This window comes from Pavona decussata, unplaced genomic scaffold (assembly GCF_977016875.1).
Source record: "Pavona decussata unplaced genomic scaffold, jaPavDecu1.1 SCAFFOLD_27, whole genome shotgun sequence".
Classification (NCBI taxonomy): Eukaryota; Metazoa; Cnidaria; class Anthozoa; order Scleractinia; family Agariciidae; genus Pavona; species Pavona decussata.
In genome coordinates this window covers 2089935-2117096 of record NW_028145450.1, presented here as the reverse complement: position 1 = coordinate 2117096, position 27162 = coordinate 2089935, and the positions used below count along the sequence as shown (strand labels likewise).

Sequence of the window (27162 nt, the reverse complement as noted above, 5' to 3'; positions counted from 1 at the left end):
AATTAAAAAGATACTGGGTATTATAAACTATTATGCAATAGCTAGAAAAAAAAAGAGAGAAATTTGTCTTTTTTACCTCTTTTTAGCTAAAAACAAAATTAAGTTTTATTTTTCGTTTTTTTTTTTTTTTTTTTTTTTGCAATCTCGTTTTCCTACACTGTCTTGCTCAACACTGAACGTAATAGATCTAAATCGCAAGGTCGCTCCGAACACCAGCCATCCTTATTGAAAAGGGAGAACCCATTATCCTTTTAAAGAATAATTAAAGAGTAGGAGTACTGTTTCTCATGCGGATTCAAAAGGAAATACTAGGTTATTGGCTACTTTCTCGGTCTACTTATTAAGACTTTACACAACTGCAAACGATATGATATATATTCCTTACTTTTAGTGAAAACTGAGTGTTGCAAATTACACTTGCATCTTCGTGATGGCCACAGCCAACCACTCCCCAGCCCCTATGAGAGCAAGCAGATATCGAAGCTTCTCCTCCACTGCATCTGACATCATCCAACCAGATAGGGTCAGATCCTTGACCATATCGCGCCCTATGGGGATATGATGATGCACTGGGGAAACCAAGCTGACGACACACCACGTGAGCATCATTGATATCCCACTCATCATCACACACTGTGCCCCAGATTCCTTTGTAGAAAACCTCAACCCGGCCGTAGTTAGCTCCTCCATTTGCTAAACGGATAGGAAGGCACTCAACACTGGCATCTCTGTTGTGAGTGCAGTCCTGGTTTCCCCATCCACGGTGTCTGCAGTCGTAAAGATGGGATTCGCTTCCTGAACAGGCCACATCAGCCATCCAAATGGGACCGGATCCCTGACCGTGATAAGCGCCACGGAAGGCTCGTGAAGCTTTGGGGAAACCAAGCTGTCTACAGACGACGTTGGCATCATTTATATCCCAGGCATCATCGCAAATAGTGCCCCACTGGTTATTATAGAATATTTCCACTCTGCCAGCGGCTAACGAATTACCACTCAAACGAAGGCTGCCTGTTGTGATAGCTGAAATGGCAACATTACACAAACATTAATAAGTAAATATCACAGACTATTGAGACATAACCTTTCCGTTGTTGTTGTTGTTATTGTCGTTGTTGTCGATTTTTTTTCTGCGCATGTTGACAAGACAAAGAGAAATGGTACTTTTATTTTTTTTTATTTTCCCAATTTAAAGTTTTGAGAAACGTTTGGCGAAAAATGACACCTGTGGAAAAAGTGAGGTTAAAAGTTGAAAAATTATTTAAGATGTCAAGAAATTAGTGAAGAATTTTTTCTGTTAAATCACACGATTGCTAAGTCATAAAATGCTCAAGCAAAACGCCCACTCTTGAGAGACGTAATTTGGAAAATGCAGTCTAATGACAAATGTGTTTTAAAATATAGAAATAGTATTTCATTATCTAGTAAAAAAGAGGACTTTATTTTTGCCTTTTTTAGTTTTCTTTCTTTAGTTTGCAAGCACCTCCATTTTGGATGTCATGACTTCCAACGGTTGCTTCCTTACAAACATATGATGTCATAAAATCCAAAATGGTGGCATGTATTGTGTAATTTGAAGGTCAAAAATGGACAATAACCATATCCAAGTTTGCACACTCAAATGTTATCTCCTTTTTTTCAACTAAGCTTTGGAATTGAAATCACCTAAATCACCTAAATCACCTATCTATTTCCCTATACTGTATCGTACAATTTTCTTTTCCTATATTATATTATATAGTAATTTTCTTTTCCTTTTTTCTGCTTTTAAAAGTCTAACTTGGTGTACTTATCCTTTTGCTCCTACCCGTCTCGATTAGCTTCGCTGCTTTCGGGCGGGAACTGTACGGTACTTCAACTTTTTGTATAATATTATAATTTATTATATAGGTGTATAGGCTCGGGCTATATTGGTTTCATGAGAGGTCCGAATTTCCCTATACGGACCGCTAAGATGGACCGCTTACGTTACATCAAAGTGTGTCAATTTTGACAACACAAAGAAAAAACGTTTTCAACTAAGTTTATAAAGTAGGAACTGTTCAAACCGTGATGTCGGACTTTTACTACGAGGGCGACGGGTTTTATCCTTCAGCCGAAAGGACAAGAGAAAGCTCAGAAACTTCCAACAAACTCGACGAAGAAAACAAAGAAAATTCCTTCGCCACTAACGGAACGAGTTATATCTTGGGTAGAGCTTAATCTGCCGCTCTGTGCTTCTTTTTTAGACGTTAAAAAGAAAAATGGCGACGAATACGAAGCTGGAATTCTAACTTGCCTTCAACGAAGTATCCAGCGTTATCTTAATACCCGCGCGTCACAAGTCAATCTCATTCAAGGTGACGAATTTTAACTATCCCGAGAAGTCTTCAGTGTAAAAAGAAATTAGCTCGTAGTTCCATTGGAGTAAACATCGAAATCGGAAAAGCTTGGATTCATACAAATCGGCTTCCATTCAGTATTAACGAAGAATGCCGTTAGCTCTCAGTCGCTCAACAACCACAAGCGATCTCCAAGCAACTGGCAATACACAAACAGCAATTGAGGTGGAAAGTACCAGACTAGTATGACGACCACAACCGAAGCCAGATCGGCTATTTTTCAAGGCCTAGGAGCAAATTCCAGAAAAATGCTCGCTTAGCATCCAGATTACGAATCATGATAAGCCACCGCTTCACAAGCTCCAAGCCATTTTAAGTGAAGATAAAGACGACTAAAATGTAATTTTGACTACAAAAGCTTCAGCTTTATCGATTGTCATTCATTACATAGCAAGGCTTTTTCAAAAGTTGAGACTTCTAAACAGGCAGCACGTTTTAAGAAATGCCTTTTCTTCCGAATCTCAAATGAGCTAATTTTCATTTTTCGAACTTTTCCACTTCGCTTGACGAGACATGTCAACCTTTGCGTGTCAAACCTTGACCAATAAAAAGACGCCTTTTCGTGCCAATGAGAATTATTCCACGTGGTTTTTTGGTTCCGTATACGTGTCAGCAGTGAAAAGGCTTTCTTTCGCTTTTAGTCGCACCACTTGAACATAAACAAATTTCACGAGGACTAGAAAGCAACAGGCGGGAAAGCCTATATAATAAAAACCTTATTGAACTAGCCTGTTCAGTCCGTATTGGGAAAAAAATGGTGTCGTCCTTTTTTTTGCAAGTTTATAGATCTCGCCTTCGGCTCGATCAATAAACTTGCAAAAAATGTTGTTTCTTTTTTTTGTTTAAGGATACGGATAGATTCAGATTGAACTTTGATTCGCATATCAAAGTCACGCCAGACTAAGGCGTTATCTTGGAACCCGCTGGAAGCAATGTGACACTCAACAGTACAGATTTTGGAATATTTTTCTTACTCTTACTTTTTTAGTGTAATGAGGAAATGGATCTGTAACCTTCAGATTATAAAAGAGGAATCTTTGACGCTTACATGGATATTTTATTTACGTGGAATGGGGAAAGGCGCTTTTGTGTTGCCATTCGAGAATATTTTACAGGGCGTTTTTGAGAAATATTTATAGTACTTTATTCTCAACGTTCTCTCTCTCACGCTATGTTGAGATTGGGCACCGACAGTCTCGTCCTGTTGATGAATGTTCTGAAGAGGAAAGGGGAGGGTTTGGGTAGGGAAAATCAAACGCAGGACGAAACTTGATGGCTGGTGAAAGAGAGAACGTCAGAGCAAGGGATACCGTGTGCTGCATTTTATACTACAACACTTCGCTTGATCGACAGAATGGCATTGTTCACTTTGTCTCATCCCGTTTTATACGTGAGAGGTGAGACCGCTGAGAACAGTACTTTATTCTCAACGTTCTCTCTCTCACGCTATGTTGAGATTGGGCACCGACAGTCTCTATGTTACAGAGTGTCCTAAAGTCCCAAACCACTGGACCATAAGGAAATCCCGTTCTCAGAATCCCAAACTCAAGGTGCCCCATCCTAAAAATTCGTAAAGTGTTTTAAACGAGATGTAACAAGGTTAAGAATTAAACGTGCGGAAAAGCGGATATAAAGTTTTTTAGACGGTTAAGCTCCATGCAGTTCTCTGTTAGGGCGGCTGTCGCGGAAGAGTCCGCGGATAGCAAATGAGAGGGACTATCCAAACGAAGCACCTCCGCTAGTTTCATGTAGTAGAGAGCAGTTTCTTTGTTATTCCATCCTACATGAGACATTATGTCCGCCAACTGGGAGCCAGATAACGCTAACGTTATGGCTGAGCCCGAACGGAAGCTGTGTAGCGTTTCTCCCTCATCGATCTTAGCTTCTTTCAAATACATCTTTAAACGAGCTTCTGCTGAAGAACTTGAAAATGGTTTGTTCACAATATGACCTTGGGGATTAGTTGGTCGAAACAAGTAACCATTTGTCACAGAAACGCGTAACTCGGAAGCCACGGCTACATATGTCTCAATAGCTTTAACTGGACACAACTCAGGGTTAGGGTGTCTCCGAATCCCGAAGACGTTAGAGACGCCATCCCTCAGGGTTTTTCCCCATACGTGGTTGAACAACAGCCCATTGTCCTGGGGGAAACGCAGGATCTCTTCTGTTTTCACCATGCCAAGATCTGAACCACGATCACCGCTAAAGAATAACGTTTTGAAAAACGCTTGGTCCCGCGTCAATACAAACAGACCAGAAGGACTAACCGAGCGCTCCGCAATTTTCCGATTTAAAAAACGGGCCAGAAGCAACAATTTGGACAAAAATAGGGGAACCGCTTGCTTTGGCGTGATGCGGGCTCGTAATTGTTCCTCAGTTGACGCCTTAAGATATTTTTGCACCTCGAGTGAAGCGGCGGGGTTACCCAGACCTAGCAGGGAGTTCCACTCTCCACAGCGCCCGGTTTCCTTAAAAATGGCTCGCAGTTTTCCAATGTAGGAGTCGATTGTCTTGAATGCCAGGCGTTTAGGACATTTACACTTAGCTGCGTTTTGAAGGTGGGAATCGGGACACCCATTACTATGTACTATGGTTTTGCCATGTCGGTCTTTCCAGACCAAGAACCGAGAGATGTCAGTGGGGCTTGCCGAAAGGATGGTTTTACTATTCGGAAGGGACGCCAAGAAAGTTTCAAACTCCGTACGAAGTGAGCACTTCTGTTTTGAGTATGACGATTGAAGGGAGGCATTATTTAGGAGTTCCAAAAGGTTATCTATCGCTTGAAGGTCGACTGAGAGTTTAGGGCTCGGGACACTTGGGGAGACTGTTTTCCTCCTGTAGCCGCACATTTGGCAGAAAAAGAACAGCTTGTCGTTGGGGTGGCTGCACGAAGGACATGACACGGCTGGTACAAACGCTCGAACGGCTGGAGGTAAGTCCTAAAGGATATGAAAGTAAAACAAACAGTTCCTTCTTTATCCTTTAGATTTGTTTTGACATAAATGTATAAATGAAGCTATAAAACAACTGTCAACAGATGTATACTGGAAAACAATGATTTATTGACAACATTGATTTCACTGAAGTAATGGATGGAGCTAAATTAATGGGAGAATTGGCAAATTTAAAGATAGCTAAGTGTTCTTTGTTTGGCTCGTGCGCTAACCAAGAGCTACTACTTGCTTATCCGATGCGGAACACCCAGAGATCCCATGGGATAGGCCAATTGTTTGAAAACCCGTGTTTAGAGGGAGTGAGGAGCGCTCCAACGGTTCCGGCAACGGCCAGCAGGTATCGGGAAGAACATGTAGACGTTAACAAGGGCCACCAAAAATGCCTTGGGCATACGTCTGGTACTACGATAGTGTAGGATAATTGCAGGCTTCTCATATACTTGATAACATGAGGTATTAGGCAGATCGGGGGAAAGGCGTATGGGTTCTTGAATACAAACGGATCGTACAGATCGGGCGATTGCGCGAACACGTTCACTCCCAGGGATCCCGGCAGAGGGTTTTCAGAGAAGAAAGGTAACTTGGCACCTGACAAGTCGGATTGGGCGTTTGAAGGGCGTGCCATTAGATCGACAGAGTGCCCATTTTCGCCGCCATACCACTCTTGTACTACTGTCCATAGGGATGGGCACAATTTGGCATCCTGTAGGCTAAGGCGTCGCGAGGGGAAGTCGGCTTGGTTCTGAGAACTAGGCACAAAAGTAAGGTGCAAATCGATGTTGAGTTTCGTCATTGTGTTGAATAATTTCTTCAAGGCGCTAGAAAGCGATTGAGAACGAGAGCCCTGTCGATTCCATGAACGGACTAGAGCCATGCTGTCGACGAAGGCGTCGACCCACGAGTTTTTGATGGTATCAGCGAATGATTCAAGGACATTATTGAGCGCTAAGGTCTCCTTAGTGGCGATATCGGCTTGTATTGTTGAGGCGTCCCAGTAATCATAAACGTTCGCCTCAATGGCACCCGGACTCAGTGCACCTCCCCAAGCGAAGCGAGATGAGTCGGAGAACAGCCTGACATGTGTGTGTTTCTCAGACCGCCAGGGAAGAAAACCGTCCCAGGTCTCAAGGAATAGCCAGTGCTCAATTTCATTCTTTAGAGCGGCAGACATCTTTACAGGTCGAGCAGAACGCGTGGCGCGAGACACAGCTAGGTTTATTTCATTAACATAAAGCCTTGCGCCTGGAACTGCCAAGCTCATGGACACGCATTTACCGCTGAGCCTTTGCAAGGTTAGTAGGTCCAGGTTATCGCGAGCCAACGTTTCTTTGATGAGACGAAGAAGCTTTTCTTTTTTATGGGGTAACAAGGTAAACGCCTGTAGTTCAGAATCGATACCGAAACCAAGGTATGGCACCTGTTTTTTCGGGGTAAGGTGAGACTTCGCCAGACCGATAAAGTAGCCGAGGGAAATTAAGATGTAGCACGTGAGAAAAATACCCGCGACGGCCAGAGCAAAATTCACTTCATCCCTTGAGGCGAGGGCTTGATAGGCGGCTGGTAAAATGCCACCTGGAAATGACAGTTGGCCATTATGGCGGTCGTCAATGTACAAAGAAGAGGGAATGTTCCATGAACGAAGTCTGTGTGACGCAACTAGACCAGTCATATGATATATATAGGCCGAGGATTCCCAGCCAAAAGGAATACATTCACTCACAAAATACCAACCTCCCCACTGGAAGCCAAAGTAAGTTCGACTGCTGGGGTGAAGTTTGATGTGGTCATATCCTGACTTGTCGTCGCACACTGTTTGGTAAAATCCTTTATTGACATACTTAGGCAAGTGTTGGACGCTATCCAAGGCAAACGGACGGTCTTCGATCCACAGATTAAGAAATCTATCGTCGTTGCAGAGACGCGGCTTGCTAGGCTCGACAGTGAGGGGCATAATAAGGTGGGGTGGGGTGCATTCTCCGACTTTGCCCCACAAAGAAATAGCACCGGAACGCAAACGGTCCAGGAGCGTATCAGAAATAAACGAGGCAAAAGGTTTGCACGACAGGTGGTTGGGAAAAACGCAAGGCGGTGGACTACCACACTCGTAATTCCTTCTCTTGTAACTACCCTTAAACGGTCTAAAGAACTTCGTTACGTCTACACCGTTAGTAATCCAATCACGGACTTCAGAGAAGCGCTCATCGTTCATATCATTTAATAAAGCATTCCATTGTGGTGCATGGCGATGGAGTTCCCCTGCTAGGAAGTGATCTGGATCGCGGAAAACAAGGCGAGACATATCCGCTAATGAATTTCCCTGCAACACGAGGGCGATATCCTCATCAGAGATGTGGGAATTGTTTGCCATCCCTTGGGCCTCATCAACAACAGAACCATCGATGCTTATCCACTGTAACTTATTCATACCAACTGTGTTAGGCTTGAAACCGGGATGCTTTTCCCAATCGTGAAAGCAAGGGTCTGACAGCTAAAAGGAAAATAAAAAAGAACTTGGAAATAAATTAGGGCCCAAGGAATGGCAAACTCAGCCCCGGTAATCCGAGAGGGAAAGTGAGCTTCCCTTTGAGAATGCCACCCGAGGGGGGAAGGGTGCGATCGAAAAGAGATAATTGGTTCCCACATCTATGAACAGCGTAGCGAGTCGTAAAATATGTAAGTAATAATATGTTAATAAAACCCTGGGGGGGGGGGGGGGGGGTGGGTATAATGTATATGAATAAACAAACATTGTGATGCAATAGTGTTCATTTGACTTTAATAGTACTAAAACGCATACAAAATGAGGATCGGGCAGATTCTGCTACTGAGATGTCGGTCGAGGCTGGTTGTGACCTGGACCGCCTGAAGAAAAATAGCGGGTCGTCGGAGACCGCTTAAAACATTGCGTAGACTTGTGTCCGGGCGTACCACATCTGTAGCAGGTCACTCGAGGGAGTGACGAGAACCTCTGACTGCCTCTGGCCTGAGGACGCGAGTAAGGCGAGGGACGTCTAAACGACTTGTCGACCTTGGAGATTGTGTCAAAGATTCTTGTAAATTCCTTGTCCGCGAGAAGAGCCAAAAAGTAAGCTTTAAACTGCTCTTTCGGCACGTGTATTTTCTCTCTTAGGGTGGCCGCTATGACGTCAAAGCTGGCGGCCTTATCATCACCAGTTGTCTTCGCTACGGAGACGAGCTCCTCCGCGAGGCGCAAGGCCTCGTATTTGTCGAAGTCCTCCAGGCGGCGACTACCATAATGGGTAATGCGATTCTTTAAAGCCTGAATGGAGGTCCCTTGGGCATTTTCCAAAAATTTAATTCTTTCTTGCAAAGCCTGAATGAGAAAATGAAATAGACAGATGTATTGCGAAGTGTAATTTCATACCGCTTAGCGGCGATACAAAACATTCGTAAATGAGTACAAGCATTGTGATAAGACCCGGTAAAGCGGCAGGGAATCTTTTGTTCCGACAAAGTCGGAGTGCAAATATAACAATTAACAGAACAATACGAAAATAAACAATTCAAGTAGAACAATGTGGCAAACAAGCACTCAGAAATGGCAAATTAAAACAATTAAAAAATGAAGAGTGAGAATAATCGACAAAGATCGCACAAAGATAATAACTAGTTCTCTGCTGAAGTATGTTTTGAGGTCAACAAAATTGAAAAGCTTTTGAAGCTAACCGAGAATTAGAATGTACACATAATCGGCAAAAATAGCGCATATAAATAAAATTCAGAAAGTAGTAAGTCGACTTCAAGTAGCCCGCAAAACTACAAAACTATACGTGTTGAAGCAGGGCAAAAAAATTAATTAGAAAGTCAATCCAAAGCCGCCCGCAAAGCTAAAAGCTACTCGTTTTGAAGCAGGGCGCAACATGAATTGTAAACACATTATCAGCAGGGCGTAACAATAATTACGAAGTCAATTTCAAATTGCCCGCAAAGCTAAAAGCTACATGTTATCAGCAGGGCGTAACAATAATTACGAAGTCAATTTCAAACTGCCCGCAAAGCTAAAAAACTACACGTTTGAAGCAGGGCGTAACAATAATTACGAAGTCAATTTCAAATTGCCCGCAAAGCTAAAAAGCTACACGTTTGAAGCAGGGCGTAACAATAATTACGAAGTCAATTTCAAATTGCCCGCAAAGCTAAAAAGCTACACGTTTGAAGCAAGGCGTAACAATAATTACGAAGTCAATTTAAAATTGCCCGCAAAGCTAAAAAGCTACACGTTTGAAGCAGGGCGCAACAATAATTACGAAGTCAGTTTCAAACGGCCCGCAAAGCTAAAAAGTTACACGTTTGAAGCAGGGCGGAACATGAATTGTAAACAGAGTTAAAACTGCCCGCAAAGCAACCAAGTACACGTTATCAGCAGGGCACAAGATAATTGCGAAGTGAATTTTAAATTGCCCGCCAAGCCAGGGCGCAACATGAATTGTAAACATGCCCGCAAAGCAACGAAGGTCGCACGTTCAGAAGCAGGGCGTAAAATAAACTGGGGGGTAAAGAGAAAATTGCCCGCAGAGCTACAAAGCTACACGTTTAAAGCAGGGCATGACTTGAGCTGAAAACAGACTTAAAGCTGCCACGGGAATACGAAGTGCAAGAACACGTGTACGATACTGGAGTAAAACAAAAATTGAACAAACCTCCAAAGTGACTTGTTCTCCAGCGGCGTTTTGAGGAGGTTCTTCTGCGTTTGGTGGAGGCGGAGGCGGTGGTGGAGGTTGAACAACCGCGGCCGCTTGAGCTGCTGGAAGGTTTTCCTGCGCCGGGACTTGTACAGCAGGGTCCGCCATTTTGAACTATGCTCTTTCGCTTGATCGACAGAATGGCATTGTTCACTTTGTCTCATCCCCTTTTAAACGTGAGAGGTGAGACCGCTGAGAATAGGGCGGAGAGTCTGGACCTAGGACTGAAACACGCGTGCTCAGAGTGGCTCTTACCGCCAAATTCGAAAACTACATTAAATTATGCGCATTTTAATGTACAATTCATAAGGGTTTGTTGAAGTTTGAATTCATAAAATGGTCGTAAAGATGAAATTTAAACATACGTTTTCATTTTTCAAGAACAGAAAAATGAAAGTGAATACACATTAAACTCATTGTTCATTTATCAACTTTCAAAAAGAATAAAATTAAAAGAACAGTGAGCATTCATTTTCAGTTTTCATTATCAACTTTCGCAAAAACTGAATGACGCTAATATAGGCTAATATACATGCATTATTTTGGTACAATGGCTTGCAAATTTCAGAGGTTTAATTTCAATAAAAGCAAAGCCAGGCTCAAATGCAACCAAGTGCGAAGGCGTTCTCTATTTCCGAGTGTTTTCTGTATGAAGTCAACACCCGATGGTAAACGCCAGGTCTTAAACCCAGCCAGTATTACTTAGCAACTGGAATACGCTTTACTTGGCAGACAAGTACACAAACCGTTTTTGCAATGAATCTTACTAATGTTGAATAACTACACCATACCTCTGTAAAATGCTTTGAATCCATAATCTGAATTTGAGCCACGCGATGTAAATTGCAAAAAAAGTTTGTTAGAAGAACTCACGATGGGGGAAGGGAGAGAGCGTCCACTAAATCGACCAATCAGAGGAGAGGACGATGACCCGCCATCGTAGATGGTTAAGTAGTCAGCGGATGAATACGTCCTAAAACTTGCAAACTGGAGTTGTAGCAATGTGTTTGAAGACAAATTCCATCGACAATCAACATTATTCTGGTACCAGTTGCCATCGTATGTCTGTATTACTCCTTTTGTGTTGGTCAAACGTACCAGTCTATTATAGGAACTACAGGAAGTAGTAGCTGTCACCAAAGGTGCTGTAAAGAAAGAGCAGCGTTGTAATTATGGCTTAATTTACGATTGATAGCCGTTTTAAATTTGTAAATATATAAAAAGAAAAAGAAAAGAAAAAATTACTCCTCTAGCGTTCCCCTCTCACTCCCCCTCTTCCCCACCCTCCCCCTCCAAAATAAAAAAGACAAAAACTAAACGAAAAGCGAGTAAGTCACGCAAGCGCCTAGTCATGGGAAGGCGTTACCAGACGCAAAGTAATTAATCGACGGATTAGCACACAGTACAACAACAAAACTTCAGTTTTATAAAAATAGCTTCAGAAGGCACAAATGTGAATCAAATTCTGCCTGTCTACTTTTGCCATAAAATATTTAATACTGCTGAGCGTTAAGTGACATCACGAGACAAAAAAAAAATTCTGACTCAAGGTTAATGACCTTTAAGCCTGGCTTATTTTGCTGATGGTGAAATTACAAAGTACATGTACTTGAAATGGTCAGCGAAACCAAATAGTATACAACGATAATTTAGAGTTATTCAAGTTATATTAAGGAGGGCATTTTCCTTAAAAAAACGGTTTTTGTTGAAGAACTAAGACTAGTAATAGCACTATGAAAACGTTATGAAACGCACCTTTGCAGTTACGTTTGCCGTCGCCTACATATCCGATACATTTGCAGCTGTACGAACCAGGGATGTTGACACAACTGGCCTTTACATGGCAGGAGTATGATCCCACCTGGCACTCGTCCTTATCTGTTAAAGAAATTTTATTAGAGATTCCCTTTTTGCGATTGAATAGTTAATTAAATGTAAGTAATTTACATCCTTGATTGATTGGAGATGCACGTTATAACACACACGAAGAAAACATTCGATAATAGAATCCTGACATTTATTTATTTTGTTGTTTACTTGTTGTTATTTACTTTTTGGTTGATCTTTTTTTAATTCTGTCATTATTTCGTTTTTATTCAGGTTTCGTAGGGTTCGTCAGAGTTAAGAGGCTTAATGAGCTGTTTTGAAAAGAGTAAGACGGACATGCGCAATAGAATTACAAACCTGTGCAATTGTTTCCATCCAGACGATATCCAGAAGGGCATCGACAGCTGTAAGAACCATCATTGTTCACACAACTGGCATTCACTGGACAGTTGTGGGAGAATCCTTGGCACTCATTGTAATCTGAAGCGATAAAATGTCATATACAATGGAAAACCTGCGCAATGAGAATAGTTTGCGTTTACAGGTAGTTGTCGTATTTAATACGTTGGGTGACGGAGTTTCTAGGCTCATAACCCTGATTATCCCCTCCCCCCATATCCCCCTCCTTCCTCCACACACCGCATGGAGCTCCCATTGCTTAGTGGTAAATAATTCCAACCAGTTATCTGGGAGGTATGAGTTCGATTACCGGTGAGGGCTCAGAATTTGAATTTTCAGTTTGAGACTTTCACCACGCCATTTTATGCCTCTTTTTACTATTACTACGGCATAATGTAATAATTAAAAAAAATACAGAAATGGTTTACAAATTAATCCAGGGCTGCGGGACTGGAGCTTAAAAATTCGAGGTTTTTTCTTAAATACCAAATGAGCTACACTGCCCAGTCCTGGTTTTCATTGTAGACAAAGCGTCTGATAAATGCGATTTTTTTTTTCGGTTCTTGAATACGAAATTTATTTTCGTAGGCAATCGTTTTTGTGTTTTAATGTTTCCGGCCGATTTTTAATGAGACTATTTAGCCTCACCTTTCTTGCAAGTGAACTTGTGGCAGTCCGAACAATTGACATCGTTCCATTTGTACTCATGGCCACGAAGTAAGCCTAGAGTGTGAACACAATCTTCATTCCGAAAGTTGTTTGGTTGTTTTTTTGCCCAGTAATGGAAATCAAAAGGTGTTCCATCACTCCAAACAAAGGTTCCTTCAGCGTTGATGTCAGACAGACCCAGCCAGGCATGTTCCCCGCCGTGCAGGTTTTGAACGTACACATTTTCTTCTTGATTGTGAATACTGGGAAGATTAGCTCCCAATGTTGAACACTTTCCCTGGCTGTTACTCCACGAATCACAGGAAGAGACTGCGCTATAGCAATATCCCTTGAAATAGCTCCATCTATCGGGACATACGTCTGTGAAAAAGAAGTACTTTTTCAGGTAAATTGGGTAGCTAAGAGGCTTCTTGTATTATAATTGCCATGATTCAAGAAGAAGATCTCAAACTTTTAGCAGTTATCGGTTGCTCTGGTAACCAACTTTCTTTATTTACTGATGGCTGTATAATCACTAACCACTTTTATTCATAGATTGAATACGGGAGCAGCAAATACATTACATCCATTGTGAAGATTGCGTGAGACTATAGAAACTGATCTGTTGGATCCTTTAATTTTTTCCAGTTTCTTTCCGAAAATGCACAATCGCAGTTCAGTTACTTTCAGACTTGTACAAATTACTGAGAAATGGTATTTACCTGATAATAATGCGTATGACACAGTCAAAGGATCAAAGCGTTGTACAAACAGCTCCTTGAGGCAAATCCTAAATCCAGAGTTGCTGATGAACTTCAAGGGATAAAGTAAGAAGACACGACTTCAGTCTTTCTTTCTGTTGACCAAGAAAACACAGGCAACAAACCCACAACCAACCTCCCCAGCCCCCCTCCCTGCCCCACCGCCCTCGCTTCCCAAAAGAAAAACTTATTAAAAATTAATGCACTCGTCACTTTTCCTCGCTGAGGAGGGAGATAAATACATCTCCCAGGTCATTAGGTTTTTAGTTTTGTTTTAGGACAAAGCAAGTATTAGAAGTAATCCATCTAGAATTATAATAAATCACCATCTGCCCTGTAATTAGTCTAAGCTTGAATAAGGGGATCTTCATAGAAAAGCTCATTGAGCTTGCTAAGATCTCCTGCCATTATATCTAAGTTAGCAGTCATAAGATTCTATTTGATTGTATTTATAATATAATGGACAAATAAATAAAAAAAAAGGAACCAATTACAGTTATTTCGCCTCCTGCTGAACTTTACAGTTATTGTAAAAACGATAATAAACAGCAGAAAATTAGATGGAAGTTTAGTTATTTCTAAGGAGGGAGAAATACGCAGCAGAGCAAAAGGTGAAAAAAGACACTATTTAAACTAACATTCTTTGGACAACAATGGAAAGAGAGAATACTCGAACTCGCTAGGAAATAGCGAGACTGGAGTACAACCGACGCACACTGTAACGACGAGTTAGGGGACTTTCTCGAAGACCTTGACCTGGTTTTCTTAGATATTAAATACTGAGTAAGTTGGTATAGACAGTAGGTTAAAAAGTGTGTTTAAGTATGTTTGTTTAAAAACGCATTTTTTATTGTTGGTACATACCTCAATCCATGTTACAATTCCGTTACATTCTGGTACAGCATTTCCTCCACTAGTTGAATGTTTCGCTGTTAGTAGCACTGTCGGATACTTGGTATAACTCCGAATAAAATTCACATCCTTAAACGCACAAATAGTTCTGATTAGTATCGATTACATGACCTTATACTGCAAGATACGTGCCATTATTTACTTGGGCCATACATTGTGCAGAAAAAAAAACTGGAATCCAAAAATTACGGAACGCGTTAAGCTTATGAGGTTAATTGAAAGCAAGCCAAAATTGCAATATTACAAACATGCTTGTGGTCTTACACGAGAGGTGATATTGTTATATGGCAGGGCAGGTGACCGGGCAAAATGATTCAAATCCTGGATTGTGATGGGCTACCTGAGTTGGCAATATATCGCTGTATTGCTGCTCGGGGTTACCCGTTGCCCCGGCATTCGTTCCGCATGGCAAGTTTAGTCCTTACGAACAATGGCAAACGTGCACTAAAACATTCGAAAAGAAAAGAAAAAGGGAGAAAAATACACGGAATCTTCTTGATGAAGGGTTTTTTGGCTCTTCTGAATGCGCTGTTGAATCGGTGAGTTAACCTCAATTCTGACCATTACAGAGATTATGTCAGTAGAGCTTTCTAACTTGTATAATTCCTACTCCAATTTCTGCTACGTTTTATAAAACCACGATCGCCTTTGAATTATGAAAGTTGACTAAAAGGAAGTGTTTATAGGGTGAGACAATTTGCCTCAACGTCCCATAATGTATTTTAAGGTATCTGTCTTAGTCTCCGGAAGTGAAACTGTGTGGTAGAGCGGGTCAACTGTGTTTCAGTTCCATCTTCAAACGATAATTTTGCTGGTTCCGTGTTATACGTACCTTACAGAAGGCAAAGTTATGGTTCTTAGAAGGCAGGTTCCTGTTTTCAAAGCTGACATCATTATGTTCTGAAAACAGCGGCCTATGAAGGGCCTTAAACGCCAGCCAATTCTGAAACAAAAGAAAAGGATCGCGCCATTTTAAAAACACTAATTAACGTTATTGGAAACTGAGCTAACAAAACATTACACTGCGAGGGAAGAGGGGTAATCTGCCAAACGTAGCCATGGCTCAACCAGAAGAAAATGAATAAAAGAGGGACATTTTCTACGCTATTTTCTTGCATAGAATCGCACCAATAACCGGGAGCAAGTGTATCTAAATTAAAGCCGAATAAAAAAAACATTTACAGTTTCCCATATTTTCGTGCGGCCTTCCTGCGCACGGTGGTTGCAGCCTTAAAATCTGAGGGCAATTGAAAAAGTTTTATACATAAGGCTAATTGAAAGAGGAGAAGATATATGGGTGACCGAAGTATTTTGTTGACTCTCTCTGCCTTGCTAAAAAAAGGACCTTCAGATCCGAGTACGAGCACAAGATTGAGTGGGTGTACGACCCTCTCCTGCCTGTTGTTTACTTATATATAAAAGGTAAATAAGAACAAAATTTATTTTTCAGCGCCATCAACTTTTAACTCTAATATATCTATTTTAGACACCAACTAAATAACATAAAACAAAAAATGTTTAATATCTACCTAAAAATACAAAAACATTAATACAAATTATACCTGTATAATTCAACTGTTACATAAAGATCTATAAGATCAGACAAGTTTATTTTCCTAATGCTCCTTTTCAAACTATTCAGCTCACATAGCAATCTTATATTTGCAGGTAATGTTCTCCATAAATAAGGGCTTATATATTTCATTCAATGTTTACCATATAAAGGTAACAGTGTTGTGTCTAGGAACTGTGAAATCTAAATTAAATCACGCAAACTAGAGTTGACAAGTTGTACTTGTACTCAATCGCGTACTTGAGGTCAAATCTGGAGGTCAGTGGAATATGGAATAGGATTTGGAAGCACTAAATAAGACGAGATTTGTAATAAGATGGACGTCGTTAAAGCGTTAAAAAGGAGACAAGAGTGTATTAGATAAGATGCTAAAAAAAGGTTAGAGATATTAGATAACGTGACGTGGCGTGACGTGATGTGACATGACATGACGTGGTAATGATTGGTGGATGGCAAGAAGAGGGGTAATATGACACGGGATAAAAAGATCATAAACATAAACGGAAAGTATGGATCGCTCTTTGATAATTTATCTGTATAATAAAGACATCATTAACATTTACTTACCACAGAGATGTCGTCATGAACTCCTGCAAAGTTTTGAAGTTCCCGGATACAAATTTTAAACGAACTGGCCGAGACGTCTTCGAGCCATACAGTGGCTGCATCATGTTTCAAACTGGATCTTTGGTGCTCTGCTGTTACGAATATCGTTGGCGAAGCATAAAACTTCCCCTACAAAGTTTAAAGATAATAGTTGAGCAAGCTTCATTGTTTACAATACGGATAAATGAGGGAATTCGTTACGGTTGGGAAAAAAACAGTGTTTGAAATGAAACAGTTTTTTTTTTTTTCAATAATGATTAATACTTCATAACCACGTTGACTGGCATTCACCTCTTAAGTATACCGAGGAGCAGAGCAATTTCATGAACTATCGCTCGGTATGAAACTGAATCTTACCGGCAGGATCAGAAATAAAATTGGATTTCATTTCTCAAGGAGAAATTGATAACTCAGTGGTTGGAAACGTACTCTTAGGAGCACGTGGCCTTCTCCTGTGCTAGGACAGAAATGACACAGAAAAGACACTCACGTTTGGCAATGTTACTGTCTGACAGCTGGTCCCTGTCCACCAACGAGAAAACTTTTCCTCTCCAGCCACTCCACCAGAGGGGGCACCCTGGTAAGCGACCCAGTCGACGGTGGCAAAACTATCTGCTGGGTAGTCATTCCTCCCTGCTCGAGTTACACAGGCGGTAAACTGAGTGCTATTAATGCTTTCAACCCACGGTGTGGTGGCCTCATGCACAAACGCTGCATCAGAGTAGTTTACATGGTTCACGGTGAGCTGTATGAAAATTTTTTGGTGAGGGTAAAATATGAACCGTTCAAAATGAATGGTTTCACACTGATCTTCTGCCCAGGATGGATGGTTTTGAAACGTGTATCTTCCTTTCTGTAACGGAAAGCCTGCAAGTAGAAATGAATACAGATTCATTGGGAAAAAAAAAAACATTAAGTTTCACTGTTAATGGATACAGATACATTGGGAAAAAAACATTAAATTTCACTGTTAGGCCAGGCAAGCGAACAGTATTATTGCGATACGAATAAACATATTTAAGACTGGTTCTTCTTAATTTAAAGGCCTCGCTTTTAAATTTCGTTTGTTTGTTTGTTTGTTCGTTTCCAACTGTACTTGTTTCTAACAAAGCCAGTCTCTCTCTCATGGGGCTTCTCATGGGATTGGCCCATGGGATTAGAGGAGAATACTACACTAGAGCCTTTTTAAAAACATAGATTGGGAAATGAAACACTTTCACTACTTTAAAAATTTCATCGTAGGGTTTGAAGCCCTCTTACGCTCCTTGTTAATTTACTCTGCGTGAAGGAAAGAATTCAGATGTGGCATTTAAATCACGTGCACAAGTCTTTATTATAAGAACACTACCAAATAATACCGTCCGAGTGTTAAACTAAATTAACATACCTGTGCAGCTTCCAGGATGATATTCTGTATAGTTTCCACGTGTTTCACAAATCTCTTTCTTCAATAAACACAAGTTTCTGAAAGTGCGGCCGTTAGAAGCGCACATCTGCTCTTGGTATGAAGGACAGCTGCTTTCACATACGCAGGCAAATTGTTGTGGGGACGAAGCTTCGCAGTGACTGTAATATCTGCAGCTGGCGTTATTACAGGGATCAAGGTCTTAAAAAGAATGTTATAACAGAAAATTAGAGACTTGCGACTTGTGAGGACCTTTCACCATTAAGATATATATGCTGATGTCCGATCCCACCCTTACACTGAAGTAATGTAAACCGCATTTGAATATGTATATTGAAAATGCGGTATATATTACCATTGCCATTACCATTAAGAGACAATTAGGTAGTAGATTGAGTAATCGTTTCAGGGTAGGAAGGGAAAAAAAAAACAAAAAAAAAACAAGATTACACCAAACTTTGTTTTGTCTTTTTGTACTTTGCAACTGCAAAAGCTATGACAGTGAGGCTTAGAGGATAGATAGTACGTCTAACGATGTTTATTTTGGTAGTAACGTCCTGATTACCAAAAGGCAGTCATCTTGGATCCGCCATCTTGCAATTGGATTTCTGAATTTCCTCAAAACTTCAGAAAAGCGCGGGAATTAAGCAAAAAGTAACAAAAGCCAATAAAGGAACACAAAAACACAAAAGTCAATGTAAGGAAAGTAATGTTTGCCAGAATAAGATCAGTCTATGAACACAAACCGACGTCTATGTAAAATTGTTCCTAGAAACATTTCTGGAAAAGTCCTTAAGTTTCACGGTGTTTCCGCAAGTATTGAAAAACGTTATTTAGGTTCAAAGTCGCCGCAGGCAGACACCCTACATAGAGTTGAACTAGACTTCTTATTTTACTATAAAATATCACTACTTTAAGTAATAAAATCATTCCTTGTGCCGTTTTTTAATCATACTGCATTAGTATTGGCATTAACATAACTTTCTATTATTTTTTTTAAATCAGGTGTCCAAACTTAGACACAAGTTAGTTCTCGTTTTCCACAATTACCTCCAATAACCAGGTAATCCACGGCTACACTGACTCTCTGACCATCATACCCAGCATAATCTTTGATGCGCACACGAAAATGGGTCTTAAAACCTCCTGAAACACATGCGATCATGCGTAAGTGATCTCAGTGCTGTGAATTACATGTATCAGTATAAATAGAATTACTCTACTATTATAACGAAAATAGTAAATACAAACGATCATTTTAATGTTACGGTAATTTTTACATTTTATTGCTACGGTAAATGACACTCGAGCGCTAAACTTAACGTTCAACTCAACTGTAACGTGTTTTAACATTAACTATTTTAGGGTTCACCATCAAGTTTATTGAAGCAGTGCTAGTTTCCCTTGGGATATACTATATGCATTTATTTCTCACATTATGCAGAAAGATTTTCTACAGATCACAACAAATTTGTTAGCAGGAACTCCAACGCAAAGATTATGCTTTCCGCAAGAAAGATCCATGAATAATATATTTTGCCTATAAGAAAAGTGTGGTTATTTTTTACTGGAAGTATTTTGTTGTTTCATTTTTTGCTTTGTTTTCTTTTTGTTTACTTGTTTTTTCCTGGTTCGTTTGTTTCTTGCCTTGATGCAAAGGTTATGGGTGGAACCTGTCCGCGGAACCATCTAGTATGAAATTTTATTGAGTATTCCCCGGGTTGTAGCACTGCCAGTTGCGGAGTCATTAAATGACATGTACTTTAATTCTTTATCAGATAAATTAATGGTAAAAAGGTAATATGTCAATCATCTTTTATGCTTTTTTTTTTTTTCATTTAGCTTTAGAAAATGAGTATTGACATAAATGATGTTTTTTTTTTTTTTTTAATTTGCTTATTCTTATTCAAGTTTTTGCGGAGTCATGTGTTAAAAGATGTAGTAAAAGGATGTTCTACCTCCACCCAACTGGTCAATGGATCCTTCACTGCGCAAGCTCCTTTGGAGTTGTTATTGCCTTCATTCATTACAGTTGTGAGTACCACTGGTGCCATGTAAAATGCTTTTGTAAAGTTGATAGTCTGCAAGACAAATGCAAAATTGTTCAAATGGAAAGTTAGTTAACAATTAAGTTTCGCAGGTTTCTTGGAATGAAGAAAACTGCATTACCATGTTGCTCTGCTAACTATAACGTCATACAAGACGAAAGAGTAACCGCATGTTGAAATAAAGAAATAAACCTTTTACTGGTATGCAATTTTAAAACCAAAATGGAAAGACCCTTTTAAAAATAGCATGTAAAGCAACAACTTTCGCTAGATTGAAGTCGTTTTTCAGGGGCCAACTAAATTTTGAAAAAAGTCTCACACTTATCATGATAACATACTTTACACAGAGCGTAATTGTCCTGAGCAGTTGGAATCTCGTATTCAGAAAAGTGAACCTTGAATGACTCTTTAGCATCCCACGACGATGGAAAATGTTCATATGCCATCCAGTTCTAAAAAAGACATAAATGATATTACATTAACAGTCAAACATACATAGAATGATTAAGAGTATGCCAGAAGCATTTATAGCGGTTTGTTTTCAGAGGTTTCACAATTCGCGACTTAATTAACTCTAGTATCTAAACCTCGTTTTAGTCGTCTTCTGGGGCCGGGAGTCCTCCGTAGCTTTGACAGCGTTAAAGTTATGGCAATAAAATTTAAAGGGTTAATGGGACATCCGTGAATATCTCTCAGAGGTTGGAAAATGCTGACACCATATGGCATTGGAGTTGCATCATAATTTGAAATAGGCGGCCCTCTTGGATTTTGCCTCTTATCAAAACTTTAGAAGGACACCAAATTGATCGACACCAACGGAAGAACACTAAAACGGCTAAAAGCATAAAAGGTAAGGAACAAGGGTTGATAGTTATCGATTTAAACAGGATTATTAGAATTTCTGAGAAAGCTGCTTGTCAAAAAATTGTTGCCATGACAACATCAAATTTAGTAAACATTTACTTGCCACACAAAAATGTTGTGGCATATGTCAAATTTGAGCATAACTGGAGAAAAAAAAATTAATTTCCGAAAAAAATCATTAAGTTTGGTAACGCTTTCCTACAGAGTTAAAAACAGTTATAAAAGTTCAAGTTCCGCTGTTAGCATACCACTTTAAGACTACTGTGAGGTCCATCAAATGTTCTTGATTCTCGTAGGCAGACTTCAAAATGTCCTCTGGAGATACTTTCTATCCAAACATCCATTGCATCTTTCCTTTGATCAAGAGTTCCATGCTGAACAGTAACATGAACTTTAGGTATCGTTGAAAAAGCCTGTGTGAGAAAAACTGCAATAAATGATTTTGAAATAATAATATTTTAGGTGGATTTTAAATCAAGATTGACCAAAAACAGAAGTTAGTTTGTATTGAAATATGTCTGTATCAGCCACTATAATTTCATAAGTTTTCAACTGAAAACGATTCAAGATACTCAAGCTCAAACCGGTAGCTTAAAAAGTTGCCTGGATTCAAGAAACAAGCGTTGTCGCGTTATAAAGGGGCTTATTTTTCTGTTCTGAAGACCTAGTGTTCAAAGTTTTAACAGCAACAGACTACCTGTAGGGACTTTTCGAGAGTAAGGTTAAGAGGCCGCGGTGATTGCCTGGAAGGAAACTGATTAATTTGAGATTGTTAGTTTGAAGTGACCCAGTCTCACTTTAATTTCCTAGTGAAATATCACTGAAACCAAAAAAAAAAAAAAATTAATAAATAAATAAAATCGAAATCATAAGAACATAATTAAAACAGGATCTCACCTGAGAAAACGCCACTTGGTTGCATTTTGTCCCAGTTGTAAACAGAGTAAATCTTGTTTCGCCATGTTGAACGCCTGACTGAGATCCCTGAAAAGCGAACCAATCAATGGTGGTGTTACCACGGGAGCCCTGACCGCCTATCACAACACACGCCTTGAAACGCCTGATTGTGATCTCTTCAACCCACACAAGAGTAGAATCGTGGACTTGGGATGATTCGTTGCCTTGGTTAACTGAAGCAAACACTCGCACGGGAATTCCACTGGAAAAACTGCTGCCAAATGACGCATATTCGCAATGGTAATCATCGTTGCCCATTGGTTGGATTTCAATTTTCCCTCGCTCAGCTCCTGTTAAATAAAACACAAAAGGTTGATTGAACCATTAAAGGGGAGATACACCTGAACGCTATTTTTCCGCCACTTGACATGACTTTTATATAAATATCTCGTTCGCGTTTTAAGGAATCCAAAAACCCTATCATCGTATCATGTATCTGTGTTTTGAAATTGGAATTTGTAGTTAATAATTAATAGATGGATATCAAGTTACAGTCCACAAGCAGCCTGGGGGGCTCTTGTCTGGGTATCAACTGTCTGTTAGTGTTCCAAAAATCATTTTCTTTCCTCTATCCCTTCCTAAAACCTCTTCAAATTTCATTCAAATTTAGTTGTGTTGCCCCCTTAACTCATTTTCCAATCTGTATCAGTCTATTAAAGCTTGCAAAAGTAATTTACTGTCGGTCGTGATTAATAGATTCGAGGGATTTTCCGTAATTTAAAAACTTACAAATTAAAACAACACAGCTTTCGAATTGTACAAGGAAGTCTTGTAATGCTTTTCGTTGTTATTGATGTTGTTGCGGCTGTGAATGACACATTCAAATGAAAGCTATCGGTTATTACTGATCAAGCGGCGCTGTTTATTTTGTTGACAATTGTTCATAGTCACTGTTTCACTCTTGTGAGAATGTATTTTTCCAGCACGCCTCACCGAAGCTGTAAGAATACATCAAAGCTAACGCCACACAAGAACTGTCACGTAATAACAGCATATAATAATAAGCTCCTTTAAAGAAAAAAAAAAAAACTAAAACTGAACGAAGGAAGAATATAAAAAAAAAAAATAATAATAAATAAACAAAATAAAAGGAACCTGACACTGGAACCAAAGCAAAACAAAAACGTTGTGTGTACTGGACATGGTAAGGATATATGCAGACTTCTTGCCCTAGTTGAGCTCGATTTTTGTTCTCTGAATCTAGAAACTAAGTGCCATATTCAATGACTTTGTTTCGAAATTTTATCACTTTGGTTCTTGTTGTCTTGACGGCTAACAGGGGTGGTGTTGCAATCGTCCACCCGCTTTCTGTTTGGAGAAGGCGAAGGATTAATAGCTGGTAGCAACGATTTCTTGAATATTGCTTGGGGCTTGTGACCGGTTGGCACTGAGGTCATCTGTCTCCGTTGAGCAAGATACTTTTCGAAAGCTGGTAGTGGAACATTTTAGATTCAAAGAAATGATAGGTTTTCTAGTAGTTTCATGTTTTCACAAACATTCCAGGGTAAGAAACGTTTAGAAACCCGCCTTTCAGTTGTTGTTGCTCGAAGGTTCTATAAATTTGACAACAGTGTCGAAATTAGCAAGTGATGTAATGTTCTAAGCCTAGGAAAGTAGAGAATTCTGGGATATCAAAACACGTGCGCGAACGAGTAATAGTGCGACGCGAATAAATCAAAGGAAAAAGTTGAAATCTCGTGTTATTGTTGGAGCGGTCTGGAGTAAGAATATGCGGTGAAGTCTTGTGTTTATCCTGGAATTATTTGAAATCCAAACAGTACTGGTCGAGCCTTTACCATCCGGAAATTATTGCTATGCGTTCCTTTTCGATAGCTGCGTACACGTTGTTCCGTCGTCAAAACACTTTCCATGGAAACACTAATGGTTGAAAAGGTGGTTCAGTGGACTCGGTAGGAGAAAAATTGAGCCCATTACTTCGGTGGATTATACTCGTGAATTCTGCTTGGTTACTCCGGCCCTTTCAGATGATGCTTCAGTTTGTGCACTTGACGACTTCACCTGGACACCATGCTACTGACATCTTCACTTGCGCATCGCTTAGAAAATAGGAACTGCAAAAAAAAGCTAGATCAGCTTGCAGCTAGCAATTTCCTTCTGGTTAAAGCGAATTCATGGCTCAAAAAACCTCCTTCTTTGAAGAAAAAAACGATCGTGCATGAAGACGTTAATGAATTCTGCCAAAAGCTAGAGAACTAAGAGTCACACAAGGGCAGTCACGTAAGAACTGCATGTCGTCACACTTTTGAGTCCGTGGATGAAATCCTCAAAGGGTCGTACTAAATGAGCGTGAAAATGGTTTGGGAGAGAAACTGATTTTGTTGTTGTTGTCGTCGTTTTGTCTGTGTTTTGTTTGTTAGTAGTTTTGTTGTTTTTTGTTTTGGAATGTAACTTAAACGTCTGACAATTTTCTAGGTCTAAATGACTGTACACACGAACAGTGGATTAACAAGGCCCCTTTGCAACACTCGACAATTGAATCTTACATGCTTCAGCCAAAATGTTCAGCTTGGGTCCATTTAAACTTCTAGGAAGCGATTAAGCAGGATTTTGAAGAGGTCATTCAGGTTTTCATAACAAAAATACTTCGACACGTTTATTTAAGGTGGCCGAACACAGTTTGCGCGCGCTTAACAGATTCTGTTAGGTGATGCTATTAAGCGCGCGCTAGGGTTGTGGTAAGCAAATACTATCGATCCCTCGATTTTATACCAAATAGATCACAAAGGTAAGTGTGCACTTAAAATAACTTAGGTTCTCGTTTGTGAATCCTTCTTCATTTATCGCCGAACAAGGAAAGTGAGTTTACAATGAGCTAAGCCTTTTTGTATGCTTTTCATCTTTGCTGAGAAAACCTAATTAAAAGCCACGCATGCGCATTTGAGCAAAAAATTGTGACTGGTTGTTTTAATGCAAATGAACTGTTTTCTAAGGAACCGCTCGTTAGAATTTCGTGAAATTTGACAAAACAGTAGTTTTCTAAAAGCGTAACTTGCCTACAAACCAAAAACAAAATCTAACAGAAGGTATCTTCAAAAAACACTAAAGTGCAAAACCAACATTTACAGGAGATCTGTCTGTTAAAATTACATGGAAGAAGCGTCACCATGTCAGTATTTTGTGAGTTTTTCTGGACACAAAAAATGGAAAAAATCTAACGAGTGCATTTTCCAAAAATTAAGAAAAACCATTATTTGTGGACGGTTAAAAGCTTGCTGCGTTGCCATGGCAACGGCACCATGCTCAACAAGAAGTGTCAAAATTTATTCCTTCTTAGTTAATCTTGCACCATGCTAATTTCGGGTACTCAGAAGTATGTAGTTTTCAAATAATGTTTACTAACACCTGTGTACTGGAAAACTGTGTTTGGCCACCTTAAATCAAGACGCCAGACTCTACGTGCTTATAACTAACCGTTCTCAATTGTCTCAATTGTCAAAATAGTTTGGGTTCAGCGACCTTTGTTAAAGCCCAAAAAAATAATGTTCCTTGTTGTCGCTTTTGCTTTTCAGTCGTGTAAAAATAAAAATAAGAACAACACAGGGTGCGAAATCTAGGGTCATAATAATATTTTTTGTGATAAAAACACTTTTTTCAAATAGCTCCCTCAATCTAAGTCACAAGACTTAAAAAAAAAATACTTGCAATTAATAGAAACAAGATAGAGCGTGCCAATCCCAATTGCGTATGAACGTAATTGCAAAAAGGAGAGCGTGGTAAGGCAAAATCAACACAAATGCGAAATGCTTTCTACATCCGAATCAAAACTACTCTCTCAGCGTAATTGCTCGCTTTGCTACTGGCGTCCAAACTAAAAGATCAAAACAACACGCGGTGAAACCACAACTCCTCTCCTTAAACATCAAGAAGGGAAACTATGTTAAGACGGTTAAAAACGCTACCTTGCATCTGGCAAGGGAAAAGACTGTTCTCACAACCAAGGCCTTTCGAGGGTCACGAGCCTTTTTATCACAAGCTTAATTACGCAAATCAAGTGAGTTTTCAACATGGCAAGAGTACTTGCATGTACGGATTAACAGTTGACCTTTGTTGAGTGTTTGGTAAATTTAATATGCTCGACATAACGGGCTTATTTTGGTAGCTAAAGTGATATTAATCTTCCTTCCAGTTGACAACCTACTGAATGTATAACACCAGTGGATTACCCTTTTCGTTTACAAGCTTTCTGATAAATTTAACACTACGTTTTTACTGAACAATTTGGCTTCAAAGTAAATGGCCACAGAATGTGTTACAGCAGAAGTCAGGACCAGTAGAGGCACGAAATTCTGGAACGAACATTCCTTTTTCTTCCAAACAGCAAGTAAAAACTCACAAGATCTGAGTGGAATTTAAAGCAAAACTAACAAATACCATTTTCTTGTACAGTTCATGGGTCGGTTCTTACATGATAAATGCTGAAGAGGGCCTCCAAAATCCGATACAGAAAAGAAAAAGAAAACAGCTTTATAAAATTTGAGCAGAATTCAAAGCCAAACTACCGAGTACGACTTTTTTGTTCAGTTCATTAGTCAGTGGTCACAATAAATACCACACCGCACGAAATCTAAATCCTTTTAAAAACTGAGCAATTAAATTGCTGGACAGTTGCTGAAGCAGCAAAGTAAAATACTTTAGTTTTGAAAATCATTTCCGTTACACAGCTTTATCCGACTTTATATAAAATTAATTGTATCAAAATTGTTTCAAAATTAAATTACCTTGAACGCCTTGGCGAAGTAATAAGCAAAAGCTAACCAAAAGAAGCAGCAAATTACCTCGACTCAATCCCATGATTTGGATACGCTGGAGTGATTATCAATTCTAAAGGCAAGTAAAGACTCTATTCACACAAGGTGAGATATACAGATATATGTTTTTTTCAAGGCGGTCCTAAAAGCAGCGTATTCAATGACAGGTGACAATTTTTGAATGCTTAGCCTCGTAACTGAATCACCTTGTGATAATCCTACGACCTGATTAATCGTGTGAATGTTCCAAATGCGCTGCCAGCATTCTTTTTGGTGACATTTGAAGATTTGAAGCTAATCTTTTATAGTAGTTTTTTTTCCGACAATTGAAGGTCGGTGGTTATGGTAAAAA

General features: G+C 39.7%; 1 protein-coding gene and 1 long non-coding RNA gene across 2 annotated transcripts; both read right to left on the bottom strand.

The window, feature by feature from the left end:
- Positions 1 to 125: 125 nt before the first annotated feature.
- Positions 126 to 26958, bottom strand: LOC146485295 (uncharacterized). Its single transcript, XM_085103713.1, has 18 exons — positions 26781 to 26958; positions 21982 to 22331; positions 21333 to 21497; positions 20559 to 20672; positions 20131 to 20253; positions 19790 to 19799; positions 19223 to 19315; positions 18155 to 18373; positions 17258 to 17634; positions 16729 to 16896; positions 15421 to 15531; positions 14541 to 14657; positions 13638 to 13728; positions 12916 to 13296; positions 12226 to 12348; positions 11797 to 11919; positions 10833 to 11186; positions 126 to 1023 (listed from the first exon to the last, which is right to left on the bottom strand). The coding sequence occupies exons 1-18, from the start codon at positions 26851 to 26853 to the stop codon at positions 341 to 343; spliced, it is 3675 nt and encodes a 1224-aa protein (XP_084959839.1). The 5' UTR covers positions 26854 to 26958; the 3' UTR covers positions 126 to 340.
- On the bottom strand, positions 8098 to 10074 carry LOC146485296 (uncharacterized). Its single transcript, XR_014863459.1, has 2 exons — positions 10000 to 10074; positions 8098 to 8672 (listed from the first exon to the last, which is right to left on the bottom strand). It is a non-coding gene; the product is annotated as an uncharacterized LOC146485296 (long non-coding RNA).
- Positions 26959 to 27162: the final 204 nt, after the last annotated feature.